Genomic DNA, 17,781 nt, shown 5'->3' with positions numbered 1-17,781 from the left:
CTGTAAGGAGGGGAAGAGGCTTCCCGAGGCATTCGGCAGCGGAGGCTCTAGGCATCGGCACCTCCTCCCGGTGTCTCCATCGCCACTTGCTTCGGATCTCTTCTTAAGGGAGAAGAGGGGGAAAAAAAGGATCCAGAACCCCCCTGCAGCTGGACCAGCCCCTGCTGGAGTCTAACAGGTGTTTGCTGGGATTTCAATGGGGAGGGGACGGGTGGGGAGAAAAGTTAACTGGAGAAATCGGGGCTAGGAGAGATGCGATGATCTTGCACCAAGTGGATGTGCCATGTCTGCATGCGAATAGCGCGCCTGGAGAAGCTCGGAGGGATGTCTTGCGAGTGATCTGCTTGATCTCCGTAGAAACGCTCACCTCTGCCTGCAAACTTTCCCCTGCCAGAAGTTGGGAGGAATAAAAAAAGCATCAGAAAATCAAAAGGGGAAGATCTCGGCGGACAAAAACGCTTGAGCTAAACTGTTGCATCCCGACCCGGGGCTCCGGTGCGAGCATCCTGCCGGTGTCTCCCGGGCTCCCGAGCCAATTGGCAGCGGGTGGCGTTGGCCAAGGCGCCCGGCAGCGTCCCCGGCATCGGGGACGGGCCGAGCAGCATGCTGGCTGCGGTGCCCGCGGCCGGCGAGCAAACCCCGCGTGCCTGACCCGTCGGCGGTGCCGGGGCGGTGGCGGCCATGGCTGCAGCCATCGCCAGCTCCCTGATCCGCCAGAAGAGACAAGCCAGGGAGCGGGAGAAGTCCAATGCCTGTAAGTGTGTCAACAGCCCCAGCAAGAGCAAGGGAAGCTGCGACAAGAACAAGTTGAACGTGTTTTCCAGGGTCAAACTCTTTGGCTCCAAGAAAAGGCGAAGAAGGCGACCAGGTTGGCAAGGGTTATGTCTTTGGGGGGTCGGTTTGTTTAATTTAATGCAAACTGGGATGCATATCGGGCGTGGGGAAGGGGGGACTGGTGGCTCAGGGCTGGCGAAATGAACACGCAGGTATTGCCACTCCTGGCTTGTACAATCTGATAGGCGTGGGTACCCCATGCCAGTACCTTCCCCTTTCATGTTCATCTGGTTTAATTGGATAACACACACCATTGCTAACTGCCTCACTTGCACACCCTTGTGCACCCGTGTACTGGTTATTCAGTAGTCTTGTCTCTCTGTTACACATACACGAACACACGTGATTTATTTGTGGGGGAGATGTTAGCAGGGGAAGTTCCCACACATACACCTCCTTCAGTTGTATGTTAAATAACTTAGCGGTCTAGAGATCTGTTTTTGTCTTCCTGCTTCATAGAATGCCTGTGCCATGCTTTATTTGCTGATTGCAGACGAGGCTTTTTGCTTTTGCTGGCATCTTCCAGAGTTTTGCTTCAGCGCCCTGTTCCTTTCTAGGAATCTCATACATGCAGCTGCCCTGCAGATACGATGCTCTCTGTGTCAGAGGTGCAAAAGATCAGGCATGAAGACTCAGTCCCTGATCTGAGTGGGGTTTTTGTATGTGGGAGGAGCAAAACCCTCTGGTAATGTTGCTATCCCTTTGCTGTGCTGAAACATTGATGCCGTTAGCCACTTAACCTGTCTGCCTTTCTCAGCAGCCATGGAAGAGGCGCCTCACTCGCAGTTTGCCAACAGTTTTGGGATGTATTATGGCTAAAAAGCCAAAGTGGGGACTGGATTAATTTCTTGTCAGAAAAGTTGGTAGATAAGAATTGTGCATCCATCAGTACCCTTATCAAAGGTTGCTAATAGGAGCTAATGTACTTATGCAAACTGTTGTAAGGCTTTGCCTTCAGCTCCTACTAAAATGACGTACAGCAGCAGAGCTCCCTAATGTCTTTGATTACAAACACAAGGAGTCTTATCCAGACATTGGCTCGTGGAAATGACACATCATATCTTCACAGTATGTTTATCTCTGAATTAAGTAAGTTGTTGTGGAGTGAGCTGCAGAGATGCATTGCCTCCTGACAAGCATAACTGTGTGAAATGACTACAATGCAGATGTCATTGGGATTCAGTGGAAGTAGACCTTTTTTGCAATTACTCCTGGTGCATTACCTAGATATCTTAAATGACAGACTTGACAGCAGATCTGTTGCTGTATACTTTTTGGTCTAGAATGATCTGAAACTGGATGAGATATCTCGCTTTCTAACTGTGAATCTCAGGATGGTTATGAAAAAAGGAAATCTATCCAAACTATGCGTTGTTTTGATCTTTCTTCTTCTAGCTGATGAGGTAATTACCTCAACCCTTATGGTAATATTTATTTTGCAGTTTGACACATTGCTGAATTTCAGGGTTCCCCCCTCCATTTTCCATATGTTCATTGAGTAGTTTATCACTTCGGATGCTCTGTACTCTTTGGAGCAGTGAGGAATGGGGGTTTGTTTATTAGAGCTGCAGCAGTTCCTGTGCTAAACGTTTGCTGCTATATATTTAGGCTCTCAACTGTCACTATGGCTCTTATTAGCGCTATCGTAGTAGTCCTCTTTTTCCTCTCCATTTAAGAACTCACACCTTTTTAAAGGGCAGAATACACTCTTTGCCAGCTCATTTCTAATCTTAAATGAGATAGGGCTGAGCTCCTGAGGCCAAGAAGCACGCTGTTGGAATTTGTATTCACTGGACGTAGATTTTACTGTGCTACCTACCTTGCAATCGAAAGTGGCATTTAATCATTTTGGCAATTGATTTCATAGACATAAATTTGATCTCAACCTAAATGAAAAGTGTTGCAAAGCTGGCTGCCCTGCTTTTGTTTTGGGTCTTTTTCATATCTCAGCCTTGAGAAGAAACCCAGAGATTTGTTTTTAGCATCCTGCTCGCTTGGAACGACACATCAGGATTTCCCACATTAATCTCACTATTGTTTTTTTACAGAGCCTCAGCTTAAAGGTATAGTAACAAAGCTATACAGCAGGCAAGGATACCACTTGCAGTTGCAAGCAGATGGAACAATTGATGGAACAAAAGAGGAGGACAGTAGTTATAGTAAGTGACATGAGAATCAATGGTGTGTTTGTGAACTGTGGTGTCTTATTCTTCCCATCTAGGTCCGTTCAAAATTGTTGTCCTGGGATGACTGAGTGAGTGGAAGCGGCATTGACACTGTGCTCACAGCGCAGAAGTCTTTCAGACTTACTGGGTCTGAGAGAAATGCAAATAAAAATCACTTATAGAAATAATGAACCAGAGGAGGTAATGATGACACATATGACAAACAAAGCAAATGTTATCTCCATGGTAATCTAGAGAAGTTCATTGCTGTCCTTTGGATTTTATTAGACTTTTTTTTTTTTCAACAGGGAAAATTTGCTCGCCTACTCAGTGTGCCTGAAATAGAATAACGCTATCTCCACTCTTAAACAGGGGCTCATTCAAACAGAGCCATGTTATTTTACACAATGAGAGTTCATCATAATTTTAAAGTTCCCATTTCCCTATTATTATTTTTTGTACCCCTTCTGAACTTAATTATACCTTCAGCTTTCAAGCAGATTTCCCTCAGCTTTTCTGTGAAAAAGCTTTGAATGTTTTGGATTTGGTTTTTTTACAACTTCAAGAATGGATAGAAAACAGGAAGAGATGACTAGACCATAGATTTGGTGTGTGTAAATAAAATATTTAAGAGTTTTGCATAGTTGTACTGTTTAGCTAAACTACGTTTCTGTTCTAAAAAAAAAGTTAGGAGGCGCAAGGAGTTTAAGAAGGTATTTCAGGCCACTTAGACAACAAACCATAAAATCCAACAGGCAGACATTCCTTTTAATTATTAAAAAGTGCTGATTTAAGTGCCATCCTCTTCATATGAAAAGCATTTGCAGGTGAAACATCATTTCATTTTGCAGGGCCCTTGAATATTGCAGAGTAAGCACTAGATGCAGTAGGAAGTAGCATATCTTAGTTGTCCGATCGCTTGCTCTCACCCTTTTCCCGCACCCTCTTTAATCCTTTTGGTATCCCTGTGTTAACTTCTGAGTGACAGAAGGGAACTGGTAACGCTGCTGGAGGAGGTTTCTGCTGCAGCCACGGAAGGTGCTGGCCTTGGGGCAGAGCACAAGCGTGGGATCTGTAGGGACACCTGAGGTCTGGCTCCAGGTCCCGTCCTCGCCCACGGAGAAGGTGGCACAAAGACCGGATCAGCGCAATGCTGAGCGGCTGCTGCCATCTTCCTGAGTTCTCCTCAGTGCAGCCACAAAATCTACTCAAAGAATGATCCTTATGGACCTTAAACATTGAGTTTTCTTTCAAGTGAATGATCTAATATTTATGATTTCAAAAGTCAGTACAGATCGTTCAGGATTGCAGGGTAATTCTGTTCATTATCTTAAAGAAGAAGAAATAGCCAAACCTTACTTTTTACATCAAAGCGTGATATTGTTATAAACTTTCAATATACCAGAGCAATTATCTGAAATTGCATCTTTCTTTTTTTTTCTGATTGTTTCATTTAAATACTTTGCTTGGAATCCCTCTAATAGGGATTCTGAGATTTGAAACAAGATAAAATCTATGGAACTACAAACGTGTGTGTTTCTAAGATACCTTTGTTTTCACTGCATCCTTAAATTTACCATAACCTATTAGATTACAAAGCAAATCATAAAAATTCCTTGTTGCTGGATACCAGCCTTCCAAAATGCTGAACACTTAAATGTAATGGAAGTATCCCAGAAATGGTTGCAGCTGGGCTGCAGTATCTAAGTGTTCAGAACAGAGGAGGGTTTTATCATAAAAAAACCACATGCTTTTGTATATATTCCTCTTTTATGTAAGGTAAGTGTATGGACCTGAATGTCCTGCAGTCCTGAATTTATTTTAATGGCAATATTTTTAATGGAGCTACTAAGACAGACTGATTTATACTGTGGATCAGATCCTACATAAGGGCCTTCCCCTAAAGCCTTGCTCACATGAATATTAAGTGGATCAGGCCTTCTAAAATCCTTTCTTCCAATATCTGCAGAGACATCTTTCATTTAGCCCATATCCGTGCACTGTGGGGAAGCCACAGGAGTTGTAGCCCGCTCCAAATGCAGGAGGACTCCTTCTCCAGTCCGTTCTCTCCTCCTTTGCACCCCGAGGGATATCATTGCTGTTCCCTTTTGTCACCTTCACTGAACATTTGCTCTAAGACCATTAGCTTTGCAGTGCAGCGTGATAATAAAAACTCCCCTTAATAGTAAAGGGAACATCCTCAAATGCAGCTGTGGCCAGCAGAGCGGTTGCACAGCGCTAGGACTCTGCAACTGCATTTTTTTAGAGCAAACCATAACCATAGTCCACCTGGTCTCCAGCCAGAGCATTAGTCAGCCTTGTTTAAATTTCAGAATTTGTCTTCCCTGTTTACGGTAGAGATGGGGAGAGGTTGCAGCCCCTTATAGCCAGCTGCTGTTTAGGGCTCCTGACAGCATCTTGGGCCCAGGAGTCCACCTTCTCCATCATTTTCTATCTAGAGCTGAGTGGGATGTTTGCCTGAAGATCCCTTTCGGCTTCTGACTTGGGAGCAATTATTTCAAGCTCTGCAGACCCACTGCTGCACGCAGGGTTCACAAAAACAAGGTTGCATCCACAATTGCAGAGAGTTTAAAAGAAAGCTGAGATTTTGGAGCACAGTTTAGGCAGGAAATGAAACATGGACTTGAGGAGCCATACCACTCACCAGACCTCAGTTTTAGCTAAGAGTCCGTGTGATTTGAGGAGGTGATTTCCTGGCTGAGAAACAGATTTTGACTCATTAAATGTGTTAAATAGGGCAAAGTTTTAAATCAAGGCAAAATTTATTCCCCAATTTTGGCAAGACAAAGAGATTTCAAGACTTATAAAATAGGGAAATATAGGAAATTATATCCTGCAGAAAGCACACAGAGATCCAGGTGGCCAAGCCAAGGATGGCAGAGACCTCACACTAATGTATATGTTCATAAATCCAGCTGTGGCCCGCTGCCTCTTATTTTGCAGTTCTAGTTCTCTGTCAGCTTGTATTGCACAAGGGCTATAGTAAAGATCATTTCTCCCTTAGGCATCGCCAAGTTTTTCATTACGATAACTATTATATCCTTATTTTAAACAGCGCAAATGTAATAGGGAAAGGCTAGGATGCAAATAACTTTCCCTTATTTTATGCTAACACCAACTGATCACAGTAGCAAGCAATTTATTTTCCTGGTGGCTTTTTTGCCACCCTTTCTGTCATATCTGCTCACATGAGAGTCGACCCCTAGAAATGCGACAGCATCTCAAACCTGTTGTCCGTGGCACTGGGGGCTGCGTGGCTCTGCTGTTGGCCCCGTCAGCTTTCGCTGGTCATGGACAAGCCACTCGCTGTTGCAGAAGCCAGACTCGGACTTGCTGCTGTGCGAGGACGGTGGGAGCAACTAAACGGTGCAACGGTGGGGCTGGTGCTAAAGGGGACGTTTCCCTTTTTTGGTGCAATGCCAACGTCCCCTTGCCTTGGAGGCGGCAGCTGGGGCAGCCCGGCTGTGCGTCTGGCTGTGCCGGCGTAGGACGGATTGACCGCGCACCCCTCCGACAGCCGGTCCCTCTCCCCTTCGTCGAGGCCGTCGGCAGCAGAGCCAGCGTTACTCCCCCACAGCCCTTTTGCAACTTCCGATCGTCTGTGCCACGGCAGCTGCTAATCCCACCGATGTCTAAACCAGCTTCTCAGCGTGCCCAACCCTCGTCTTGCTTCAAAATAGAGCATGTACGTTTATGGCAGGGAAACGCGTTCGGCTGCTGAGGGAAGCAGCTGAGCACCCATCTCAGTGGTGCCCCAGCCCTCCCCTGGCAGAAGTCGCTCAGCCTCGTATCTCTGCTCACTTTGCCAAGTACAGCCCAGCCGGGAATCGCTCGCTAAAACCTCTCTCCGTGGCTTGTGGCCGTGAGCCGTGTCTTCTCAACCCTCCCAGGCTTTGCCCTGTCCTCAGCCGGTTCGTAGCACGATTTACAGTGGAGCCCGTACTCGTACCCTTGTGCTGAAAATAACCAAACGCTTGCCCTACTCATAAATATGCCATTAAGAAAGCACCTTTCAAAAGAGAGCTCCAGGTTCTGCCTGGATATTGAGCTTTAAATTGTGCTCTCCTGCCTACACGGAGATCAGATGCTTTTTGGGGTTGAGCTGCAAAAGAGGGCTCTCCAAGGGAATATTTACTGAGTCAGGCAGGGAATATTTTCTCCCCCAGATAAATTCAAGCATTTGATAGAACACATGAGAAATCCATTTCCCTTAGCATATCCGTTGCTGAAAATCTAAGTTTTGTTTGCCAAAACCTGTAGAGAACTAGAGGATTTTGTTTTAGTGAAGAGAAAGCCGTTTCTGTTGATTTTTCGCTTGAGGCGAGTGTGAGGAGGGGCTGCATGTGTGTGTGTGTGTGTTTGTGTCTGCATGTACACTTCTGTGTATGAGAGGGAAAGAAAAACGCAGGTATGATTTTATCATCTCCTACCTTTATTTATTGGTTCTGGATATTTCCACCTGCTCTGTTATATTTGACCATTGTAGGCAATTCAATGCTCAAAGGTGCCACAACCTTAGATCAGAGGACCTGTAGTTCGTGGTGTGTCCCTCAGCTGCTGGTCCCCCCCCCTCCTGAGCCCATTGCACCCCCTTTTCACCCAGCGGGGGGACTGGGATGTTCAGGTTAACCCAGGACAGCACACGGAGCCGGAGGTCCAGCTGGAACAGAGTCTGTTTTCACCAGAATTTAGTCCTTTGTCCCCAGTGTTCGCTTCTGGCCATGCCTTTATTGAAGCAGGACGCGCATACGTTTGCTCTTTGGTTTTTGATACGTTCTTGACAACCCCACACCCAGAATTCAGGATCTGTATTAAATGCTGGCAAGCTGCAGATTTTTCTTTTAATTAAATATGACCATTTGGGGATTGTCAGGCTGAAAAAGAAATTTTTAATGGGTCATAATTCTTAGCTTATACTTTTGAAAATTCAATAATTTCAAATTCATAATTGAGTTTTAAATTCAGACAGTGACCATAAATACCACACTTCAGCCTGAAGCTGAAGAAGAATTACTTTCCAGCCAAGTAATAAACCATTGGAAATAAGAGCCAGTTTGGCATTACTTCATCCTATCTCTGCATTTATACAACAGACTGAAAGGAGATGCTTTGCATTATGATAACAGTTCTTGAAAATTTTCTTAACTCCCCTTTATTTTTAATCCTACATATTGAACACAGAGTACTGTATTCAACTCATTATTACTTGTGTTCAATTGTAACAAATCCATGAATCTAAGCTATGGCAAAGCTTTGCTTGCTTTTTTTTTTTTTTTTTTGATTTGCCACTTTACAAACCGGAATCTTGGTTTTTTGAAGAGACGTTTCTCTGCTTATAAATACTGCCACTATTAGCATATATGCAAGCATAAACGCAAGCAGAACATTCGAAGCAGCTCAATTTTGAAAGCACAGATTTAGGGCTTGATCTAAAGAATATGCTGTCATTTCATTTCATTTTGAAGTTATTTAACTCTGTTTTTTCAAACCCATTCTCCTCTCAAAAAGAGAAAAAAAAACCAGTGAGTTTTGAGTGGAAACATTTTGAGATGTTAATGAAGGTTTTTAACTTTTCTGAATTTCATCTTGCTCCTTCCTTTTGGTCAAAAATGTTTACTGAATTTGATCTGAATTTGCAAAAAAAAAAAAGTTTTGATCATCTTGAAAAACTTTTTGTTTGTTTTTGGATCACCTTTTTTTTTTTGCACTTACTGACAGAAAAAAAACCCAAAACCAAATTAAGTATGTTCAACTCTACTCAGCAGACCCTGGATTCTGCTCATGAGGCAGGTAAGTCCTTTTAGCTCTCAATACCTCCAATTCACCATCTTCAGTATGTGGGACATACACTCATACCCTCTGTAGATAATTTCTGAGCTATTGGTGGAAATTGCTATGGAAGAACACGATAGTAGCAGTATTGTTCTATAGCACCTACAGAAATTAATATATGCATGAATAGGCATTTTTTATTTTGTTCTGGTAATTATGGTTTAACTGTCTATCTAATCTGCATACTCTAAAAGATTAATTTTGCTCTCCATCTCCTTTCTCTCCTAGCTTTGTTTAACCTCATACCTGTGGGTTTACGAGTGGTGGCGATTCAGGGGGTTCAAACAAAATTATATCTGGCAATGAACAGTGAAGGATACCTATATACATCAGTAAGTAAACATTTTTAATTTTGTTCTCACTGAAATTATCGTAAGAACTTAGTAAATGAATAATTTACTGTTCCAAGGAATCTGCTTATAATCTATAGGCATGAGATTTGACAGCAAATTCAGTGTAGTGGTGATAGTCTGGTTTTAGCTTATTACTCTGTTTCCATTATGAATATATATGGATGCATGGAATCAAACTGTGGTGCCTTTGATGCAAACCAATGATCCCAAAGGGTGAAATAAAATAAAAAAAACCCCTACAACCGAAACCCCAGACAGAAAGGATGCTTTCTCTTGGTCACTATGGACTGATTGGGCTAATCAGTGTGGGGGACGGAGGGAAAGGGACGACTTTGTGAATCACACGCATGCCTGAACACATTTTGTATCTTCCCATATAATCTATATTACTGTTACTAAAAGGGATTAGAGAAAGTAATTTTTTTTGTTGTTTGGCCAGGATTTTCAAATTGAAATGGAATTAGGTGCCAAAATCTTATGGCTTCAAGTTGCTGAGTAACTAAAGAAATGTTTTATTAGCAGTTTTGATGAAAAATGTCAGTTAATAATTTTCAGTGGCATTTCTCAAGAGAGCAAACAGTGTTTTTATGAAAAAAAGAAAAAAGGACATTTTTAAAAATAGACCATTTTTCAATTAAAAACATTTAGTTGTACCATGTTCAGGAGTTTTAATTATAAAGTCTTAATAGATTTTTCCCAAGGAGGAAAATAGAGGAAAATGTAATTTATTATCTGCTACAAATTATTCTCTGCTATGAATGATTCCCTTAAGGTGCCTCTAATACTGATAACAATTAAGTAAACTTACTTAAATCTCTCATTTGTTTTGCAATCCTGACAGCCGGGACAAGGGGCAGCTTTGCATATTTTTCCTCTTGTATCTGCCAGAGCAAAAGCAAATTAGAACTGGTTATGCTGTGGGACAAAGTAAAATTTCAGTGAACGGCATCGAACTCTGCTTTTCTTTTTACTCTGGCTATTTGCTTAGTGCGGTTAATCCACAGATCTGTTTGCAGGGCTGTAGCCACACAGCCAGATCGTGCAAAGTCCCCTTAATCCCGCGTAGTCACGGTCCTCAGGCTGCACAGTGTCATTTACGTTTGCACTGCAAATGTACCTTTGGCTGCACCGTGCGTTTTCATTGACATTAGCATCCTCAGCTGCACTCCTTTTTGGCTGCCCACTCGCCAGGAGAGCGCTGCGCCGTGCCGGCTTCTGCAGGCTCAATTCCGCCTCGGGGAGCGTTACCTTGAGTCGCGTCTCCGGGTGGGATAGTGAGGTTTGTACAGGAAGCAAAATTCCATCACCGTGCGCAGCCAACCTGCTTGGTTTGAGTAGGTCAGTTCTTTCATTGCATACGTTCTGGAAGAATCAGGTATGGTTTTGCAAAGATGCAGAAAATGGGATGGGGACAGATTCTGCCACTGTTAACCTACAATGGAGCACTAACTTCTCATTGTGAGACATAACCCTGAAGTCAGAGGGACCACTGAGGGAACAAAGGATCACTTCTAGTATCCCTCGATGTGAGGAGGAGCAGCAGAATATGACCCTTATTTAGATTAAGCCCAGCTTTTCGTTTGATGGGTATCTAGGCATCTTAGGCAGAGCTCAGAGATTCACTTTGGTTCTAATTTTTGGTATTTGCATTGATTAGGGATAGTTCTTCATGTGGTCTTATATGTTAGCACGAATAGTGTCTTCCTTGAATCCTTTAGTATCTGTGACTTTAATAGTTTATGCCATTGCAAAATTAACTGGTGACATCCCTCTATTTTCCCCTTAGTAACAACGGTCATTTTTGTTTCTTTATTAGGCAGCTATATTTTCTTACATTTATTCTTTTATTCTTCTTGAACCTGATGGGCTTGGCAAAGCCTTAAACAGACTTCAGTCGTGTTGTTGTGTCCCAAATTCATATTTTTAAATACTTTTCACAAAGACAGGTGTCCATTTAATGTTGATCTACTTTTCCTAAGCAAGTTTCCATCTAAGTCCTCAATAATCTTGGGTTTATCACCTGCTGCTTTCTGGTTTGGTTGCTTTGTCCTTTACAATAATTGCAAGAAACTGTCTTGGCAGGCAAAACCCAGCTCGTGTCTCTGTCAGTGCACCCAGGGAATGGACAAGTGCTGGTGAGGAGCATCTATCTGCCCCTACTTCACCTGCTATGCAAAAAAAGGTTGCCAGAATTGCAGTCCCAGCACCATTTTTTAAGTGTTTCTAGCACTTCTTTTGCTGATAATGGTCCTTTCAGCAAGAGATACAGTCTGATGCATGGGAAATTAGCTCTATATTTTGGGCTGGGTTCTTGGTTGATGTAAATGAGTCCCAAGAGAGCTCAGCTGATTTATACCAGCTGAACACTCACCTGTTCAAGGGATGCCAACAGGGAGTCCGGAGAACAGATCAGCTCAAATAAATGACATCCATCTCCACATCCTGAGGTTTCTAAGCCCTTACAGAGATGTGTTCCTGAATGGGATTTGTCAGGAGCAGACAGATGGCAACATGGGATTGATCAGGCTGAAAAGCCCCACAAAACACTGTCAAATTCCTGAAGCAAAAATATAGGGAAAACCAGAAATGTACTTAAATTGTCAATAACTATAACAGATAGTTGCACCATTTCCAGAGAGAAATGAAATTAGTATTGATGATGCAATGTAATAGGGAGGGAGAATATTGTGGTCTATGTCATGATCACTTGCTTTTGGTTTTATTGCAACTCTAGGGCTTCGGTCATGCTTGTGTCTGTGCAGAACTGTTTCCTTCAGATTGCACTGCCGAAGGTTATAGATTCGTTCGGTAAATGGTTTGAAAAACACCCTGCTAACGTGCCATCCCTGTTCCTCACCCCGTGCTACTGTCTGTGTCTTGCACCTGATAGCACCTTTTAGCCTGAAACGCTTCCAAAACACTGTGCCTGATAAAAAGGCCATTAAGTCCACAGCAATTACCCCACCAGTAAATAGGTAAATAAGACATCTGGCTTACAGGAGGATAAATGGAGGCTCAGCTAAGTGCTTTCCCACACTCGCCCAGGAAAGCACATTAGGGGTAACACACCAGGTGTCCCATTTTCATGTATCTTGCACTAAACTGCAGTATTAAATTGCAGTTCCTTTTCGTTTCAGTGACTGCGGTGAATTCTCATATTTTGTTCCTTAGGCTATATTTTTTAGGTTTGGGCTGTGCAGCAACAAAATTGACTTAGTTGATTCTGAGCGTCCTCCATATGTAGAAAATATGTCCTAGCCACAATCCATTACAGTTGTTGGCAGATGGAGAATATCTGCAGATCCAGTTTGCTAATTTGTTGAGCTCTGGCTTTGGCCTTGCCTCCTTCTCCCTAGCAGTCTGCCAGGATGGGGATTCAGGTATCTGACCTCAGAGGTAGTCTGCAGTGTGGTTTGCTTCTGATCCAGTGACTGTACACAAGAATGAGGTGAATTTGCTCCATGAGGGGATCAGTGATGTATAATAAATCTGCAGAGAATAGATATCTGTAGTTGGCTGCCAGAGTTTATAGATAGTTTGCGGCGTCTGTCAGTTAGAGCAAAAATAAGATCTTTAATGTAATGATAAAAGTTCCTCAGGGACAAGGCAGCAACTCAGCTAAGCAAAAACCCAGATATTATGTTAAAATAAATATATAATTATCTACATTTGTTATAGAAGCACATTAAAAGTCCTGGACTGCAGAGAAGGGAAGCGACCTTGGTCCTCCCCGCAGCCTGCCATGCTGTCACTGCTCCCCCGCTCTGAGCAGCGGTGCCTCCTCTCCACACCAGCTGGAAAATGCCTCTTCGTATCCCAGAACACCACCACATTTGAAATGTTTTTTTTTCTGTAGCTGGTTTCCTACCAGAGTTGATGGGAGTTGTGTGACTGCACCTCCCAAGCCGAACCCACCCTCACAATTTTATTTGGAGGGACCTTGTCGGGAGCTATATGAAGCTGTAGCTCTTCCTGCTGTTTGATGCTTGAGCATCCATTTAAAATGAAAACACAGGGTTTGATTCATCCCTTCTTACACCAGTGTCATGCTGCTGCAAGATGACTTAAACAGTGTTATGGTACTGCTGTCTTACGTAACCACAAAATGAATCATGCCCTTTTGTATTTTAGGATGGCTTTTATTTTCTCTTATTTTTCTTTCTATGAATGACCACGTCTTTCAGATGACCACCGTATGTGCTACACTTGAGTTTTTCAGGTTTCACACCCTATGAATTCCTTGTGTTCTTTCATTGTCTTGAACGAAAGAGTGAAAAATATTTTAAGGATCTCTGTGTCAGACAGGTAGTCCTAGAGCTATTGCTTTCTCATTGAAGTGATTGTGATGTGACAGAGGAGGCTCACAGTGATACAGAGCAGCAGCTGAGTGAAGTTCATTAGAGGGAAGGCATGTATGTAGGTGAAGAGAATTAGGTGTACCGCTTGAATTCTGCATAGGCTGAAACATAACCCAAAATACAGCAAATTTTAAAAAATAGCCTGAGAACATATAGCCGTATATTTTCCATGAACCATCATGTCAGAGTTTTTAAAATCATTTAATGATTGTCAGTGAAATGCATATTTCTCCTGTAGAACATTTCAGCTCATGTAATTGTGTGCTTGTCTAGCCTGGACACATTGTCAGAAACAATAAAATTAAGTATGTGCTGCTCATTGCATCCTTCTGGCCGGTCTCAGGAGCCATGCAACTCAGCTTGTAAAGGATGTTTGTTTTCCATCTTGTCTTGTTCTGGGTTCCTGTGATTTGCCAAAGCATTTGATTTAATAGCATCATATCTGAGCAAGCTTACAGCTTCTCCCAGGTTGGATAGAGTCCTTGTCTAAGAGTAGTCCTTTGCCCTGACCATGTGTGATAGGGCCCAGTCTGTCCCTCCTTCCTGCAGCCTTTCAACCCATTTATTGGAAATTGAGGGCATTCAGCCTTTTGTAGGGTGGGTATTAGGAAGTATGCTACATGGCAGAGTTGTTTATGCTTGCTTTGTTAGCTATTTTAGGATGTCCAATATTTCTGAGTTAACAGAGCTGCTGTACGTGGCTTAATTTTGCCATTTCTCGTCTGATGCGCTCGGTACAGAGTTAGCATGGGTTTAAAGAGCACTTTGATTTAATACCCTGTGCAGAATTTTATATATAATTTACCCTAAGAGAGCATTCAGCTAACATTGTCCTCTGTATGTAAAATAGATTGTCATATATAAGTTTGGTACCTGCACAGAAAGTAAATATTGTATGAAGCGTGCACGTTGATTATAGCCAAGAGAACTGAAATGTGATTAAATTCTCAGAGTGATTCAAAAATTGGTTTTGGTGAGTTGGAGAGAAGAGAAGTTTGTGCATATTTTAATACTGAGCAGTGCAGCGGAGACCTGCTGTAGCTAATGGGAATGGCTGGGGCATTTATAATGAATTACTGGCAAAGAGCATTTTTCCACCTCAGGGAAATAGCATAAACCAAGAGATAGGGGAAATAATCAAAAGCTTCATCTAGTTAAATTTGCATGTCAGTATAAATCATTTTTTACCATGAATGCTCAAGCGCAGACTATACCTTAATATAGTTCATTCTCTTCAACGATAGGGTCTTAAATACAGCCGCAGCACATTTTTCTTTTCATCGCAACACCTTGCTCTATGCTGGATAAAATAAATGTGCAACGTCCTCACAGAGAGGAGGGCTGCTCTGGCCCTCCCGCGACCCGGAATCGTGCTGACAGCCCTGACTGCCCCACAGCAAAGGTGGGAGAGAGGGCAGGCGAGGTGTGGGATCAGCGCTGGGACAGGAGCACGCTCTCAGGAGGTTCCCAGGCGTTGTAGAACCAGCCTGAACTGATAAATGTTTTCTGACACCTTCAACCGTGGATACCGCTCTAAATTATGGCAGCAGCTAAGCTCAGCAGATGCAAACGATGGTAGTTTGGTTCAGTCTCACAGCAGAGTTGCAGCCCAGAGGTGGATGCTGGCCGGTGCCTGGCGCAGGAGAACCTTGGCGGGTCTCCGTGCAGCATCGCAGGCTCCTCATCACGCTGCCCAGATGGGCACTCCCTGGCTCAGGCTGTGCTCACAGGCTCAGCCTCTCACCACAGAATCTGACCGTGAGTTTTGGGGGTTAGTTGTGAGCTGGACCGTGCCTGGCGGTGTAGCTGCAGAGCCCGCTGCTCACAGACTTGTCTCCCCACTGCTGAAAGGACCGGCAGCCTGCGGCTGAGCTTGCTGTGCCTGTGCGGCCCCGCTCGGTGATGTGGGGCACTCCTGGGGGTCGGGTCCCTGGGGAAGCAGAGTGGTTTCCTGCAGCAGGTCTTCCTTAATGAGGTATGTGCTGGTCTGTCTTAATGATACGTGCTGTTGCTCAGTGGTGGGCTAAAGAGATGGGTGCTGTTTCGTTCAGGTGCTTGTTTCTGCTGGGATCGGTGCGATTCTAGGTTTCGGGAGACAGACTGCCTGCTGTCTCCAGCAGAGAAGCGGGGAGGGCATCACCCTCCCATGGGAGAATTATTAGGAGACTCAGCAAGCTGAAAGTCTTGGAGCTATTATGCTGCTTTTCTCTACAAGTCATCCCCCAGGCATCTGAAATCCACAGAGGTCCCACTGTGCATCCATCCCTCACTGCTGGTGGTGGGAGCTGAGGATACTCAGCACCTTCTACGATGAGGCTTCAGAAGAGGAGCCCGAGTATGAGAAAATGATGCTTCAGGACTGTGCACCACACAGATCCTGACAGACCTACAGTTAGCCACCTGTGCGATGGTTTCCTAACAGAGTGGCTGTTAAAAATCAGCAGCGAAATTGCTGTTTGTGCAAGAACAATTTCAATGTCCTGTGAGATAAATAATACACATGTGAAGAAGATAAAAGACCAAAAGCGCATCCACTCCGTTAGTCATTTGCTAATCAATGCCGAAGTCCTTGGGTGAAAAGGCAAAATGTCTTTATAAGCTCAGACTTCACATGTTGCTCAGAGCAGAAGTCTGGGACTCGGCAAGCTCAGAAATGTGACTGAAATGGCAATGTTGCTCATAAGGCCCAGTTTTTCAGTTCATTGCGCTGCTCACTGGGGTCACAGTGACACAAAAGCAGCGTGATGCCAAAAAAATAGCCTTGGCAGAGTTTGGAGCTGGACCTGAGTTTGGTAGTTTGGCACCTGGATCCCACACCGCTTGCTTCCAGCATTGCGTTTCGGCCCCACGCCAGCAAACAAGGAGTACTGAGTTCCAGGACTTCCAGGCTACTCACAACTCTTCACCGTCACGTTGCAAAGCATGTTTGGCAAGTGAGAGTTGTAAGCAGATAAGGACTTGAGCAGACGGCGTGAGTTGCAAAGTGTGAGAATAAGAGCATTGCCAGGTTCTCGGCGTGTTCAGTTGGGATTGTATATTCAGATTGCCAAACGACGGAGTACGTTGCTATGATTCAGCAGAGCCAATGAGAAATGTGCCGCTTTTCTCTCCTAAATTTGGTGTGGATGCTAGGTGTTGTGACCAGTGGCATAGGTGCCTGTGGGCTGATAGGTGTGCCTGCTCCCTGTAGGGCTGGGCTCTTCTGCAGTTTGCTGGGAAAATATGTATGTTAGTATTCATGTGGATTTTTGAGTTGTTGCTTTTTTTTTCATGATGTGTATGGAATATCTTCAAGATCAGAAGCAAGATAATTTTCCACACTTACCCTGTTTTTTAAAATGTGGTTTGATTAAAAGAAAATACCCTTATGAAACCTCAGCTTCTTTCCTACGCTTGCCTTTCCTTCTAGAAAGCTGTCTGCCTTCCCTGCTTCTGCCCAGAAGGGTTTCCCCTCCCTCTCGTGCTGCAGGTTGAGCTAATGAGCAGCTCTTGTCACAGTGACTCAGCAGCGCTTCTGCCTTGTTACACTCGCTCTGTAACCTGCCGACGAGATGGCTCACCCCGATGGCGCTTGCAGCCTGCTGCTAGCTGTAAAATGCCCATGTGAAGATGAACGTCTAAACAAGGCTGCTGGAGCAATCAAAGACAGTCTCCAAGGACTCCCCAAACCAACAGGAGTGGGTTGGTACTGGAAAACAAACTCAGAACTTGAGTAGAAACTAACCCAGGGTGACAATGAAACACAAGGTTTCATCACATTTATTAAATCTGCAGAAAGTGTTTTCCACGCAGCACGTCATTCAGCTGGGGAACTCATTGTAATGGGATGCCGAGGGTGCCATCGTTTTTGTGGGTTCAGATATAATTTAGGTGAATTCTTGAAAGAAAAACACTGCAAAATACAATGATGTCATGTTTGGCTTGGAAAAGTCCTGAAATCATAGCTTACCAGAGGCTGGGGAAGTGTGCTGGGAAAATATTGGGATAAAATTCCCTTTTTCTTATACTCTCCCATAGGCATGGGCCAACACCAAGCCAATGGCTTGAGAAAGATGTGCCCTCACTGGTCAGTCCTGTTGCTGCATCCTGTTGATGTTTTCTTTATGGGTTAGTTTTCAGGAGGCCGTTGCTGCTCTGCTGAGAAATACCCAAAAGTGTTAGTTAACCCTCATTAAGGATATGCAGGAAAAAAGTGGTTGTGCTGTGAGTATGGGACTG

General features: G+C 43.9%; 1 protein-coding gene across 5 annotated transcripts in view; it reads left to right on the top strand.

Annotated features, from left to right (window-relative positions):
• FGF13 (fibroblast growth factor 13) overlaps positions 1-17,781 on the top strand; it is a 268,386-nt gene that overhangs the window by 202,645 nt on the left and 47,960 nt on the right. For 4 of the 5 annotated variants that reach the window (XM_075053926.1, XM_075053923.1, XM_075053925.1 and 1 more), the window contains 2 exons: positions 2,883-2,993; positions 9,081-9,184. In XM_075053926.1, the coding sequence (XP_074910027.1) occupies positions 2,883-2,993; positions 9,081-9,184 (215 nt within the window). Of the gene's footprint in view, positions 1-577; positions 869-2,882; positions 2,994-9,080; positions 9,185-17,781 lie in introns of those variants that run through there. The other variant, XM_075053927.1, reaches the window with a different exon arrangement.

Source organism: Buteo buteo, chromosome 22 (assembly GCF_964188355.1).
Source record: "Buteo buteo chromosome 22, bButBut1.hap1.1, whole genome shotgun sequence".
Lineage (NCBI taxonomy): Eukaryota > Metazoa > Chordata > Aves > Accipitriformes > Accipitridae > Buteo > Buteo buteo.
This window is presented reverse-complemented; position numbering and strand designations above follow the sequence as displayed.